Source organism: Vigna radiata, chromosome 9 (assembly GCF_000741045.1).
Source record: "Vigna radiata var. radiata cultivar VC1973A chromosome 9, Vradiata_ver6, whole genome shotgun sequence".
NCBI classification, from domain to species: Eukaryota; Viridiplantae; Streptophyta; class Magnoliopsida; order Fabales; family Fabaceae; genus Vigna; species Vigna radiata.
This window is the reverse complement of record NC_028359.1, coordinates 6,742,062-6,743,650: the sequence shown is the minus strand read 5'-3', so window position 1 is coordinate 6,743,650 and position 1,589 is coordinate 6,742,062. Positions and strand designations below refer to the sequence as shown.

The 1,589-nt window shown below is 34.6% G+C and overlaps 1 protein-coding gene across 1 annotated transcript in view; it reads left to right on the top strand.

Annotated features, from left to right (window-relative positions):
• The window catches only part of LOC106772911 (cytochrome P450 72A15), a 2,647-nt gene extending 1,615 nt beyond the window's left edge, over nt 1-1,032 (top strand). The window contains exons 4-5 of the mRNA XM_014659542.2: nt 18-396; nt 485-1,032. Of these exons, the coding sequence (XP_014515028.1) occupies nt 18-396; nt 485-910 (805 nt within the window). The 3' untranslated portion in view covers nt 911-1,032. The remainder of the gene's footprint in view (nt 1-17; nt 397-484) is intronic.
• Nucleotides 1,033-1,589: the final 557 nt, after the last annotated feature.

The window sequence follows — 1,589 nt, the reverse complement described above, 5'->3', positions numbered from 1 at the left end:
TTTTTTGCATGTGATAGGTTTCTGCCAACACATACCAATAGGAGGATGAAAGCAATTGACAACGAAATAAGAGCATCACTTATGAAAATCATCAACCGAAGATTGAAAGCAATGAAAACAGGGGAGCCTACAAACAATGACTTGTTAGGCATACTCTTAGAATCAAATTACAAAGAATCTGAAAAGAATACTGGTGGAGGAATGAGTTTAAGAGAAGTAGTTGAAGAAGTGAAGCTATTCTACTTAGCAGGACAAGAAGCAAATGCAGAGTTACTAGTCTGGACTCTGTTATTATTAAGCAAGCATCCTGATTGGCAAGCAAAGGCCAGGGAAGAAGTCTTTCAAGTCTTTGGTAATGAAAAACCAGATTATGAAAGGCTTGGACAACTTAAAGTTGTAAGTTTCTTTACAATTGTTTCTATCAAACTCAATAATATCATCCTTTAAGAATAAAAACTTACATGTTTTACTCTGTATGAAACAGGTGTCAATGATTCTACAGGAGAGTCTGAGATTATATCCACCTGTGGTTATGTTCGCTCGGTATCTTCGTAAGGATACAAAACTTGGAGAGCTGACAATTCCTGCAGGAGTGGAGCTTATAGTGCCTGTGTCAATGATACATCAGGAAAAGGAGTATTGGGGAGATGATGCAGGAGAGTTCAATCCAGAAAGATTCTCAGAAGGTGTTTCAAAAGCAACAAAAGGAAAGCTTTCATACTTGCCATTTGGATGGGGTCCTCGACTCTGCATAGGACAAAACTTTGGTCTGTTAGAAGCAAAAGTAGCAGTGTCAATGATCCTGCAGCGTTTCTCCCTCGAGTTTTCTCCCTCTTATACTCATGCCCCCTCCTTTATTATTACTCTGCAGCCTGAGCGTGGGGCTCACATCATTTTACGCAAACTGTAGAATGCACCTATGGCCAAGTACAACTGTTTTTTCAGTGTCAAGCATTTTTACTTTCCATCCAAACAGACCTTTTACTTGTTAGTAAAAAATAAATAAAACAAATCTTTGAAGCTTGCATGCTTTCTTAAGGAGCCTGTTAGGTTAATTAGTCGTTGGAAAATAAAATTTTAACACCATTTTTTGACACCATTTTGACACTGTACACGTGTCAAAATGTGGTTGGACGATTTCAAATTAAAAAAACAAACTTTGGTTTTTTTCTTCCAAACATACCCCTGTCTCAACTTTTTTAATTTGAAATCGTCCAATCACATTTTGACACGTGTGCAGTGTCAAAATAATGTTAAAAAATGGTGTTAAAATATCATTTTCCTTAGTCATTTATGGTAGTTTTATGTTTTTGCTGAGAGATGAGAAATATGAATCTTTAATTAAAGTCTATTTTGAGCTCAAGTCATGATTGTTACATTCAAGATAGTTACTATTGTACAATAAGTGATTCAGAAGTCTGGTAATACATATGAGTGTCTTATTATTATTATGCTTAATATTTGTTCTTAAGTTTTGTCAACTTTATTCAAAATATTCTCATTTTTTAAAAATGTTAACACGATGTCAGCAATCAGTAAATGATGTAATATATTTTATCTTATCTTACTTGATTGCATTTATGATTTTA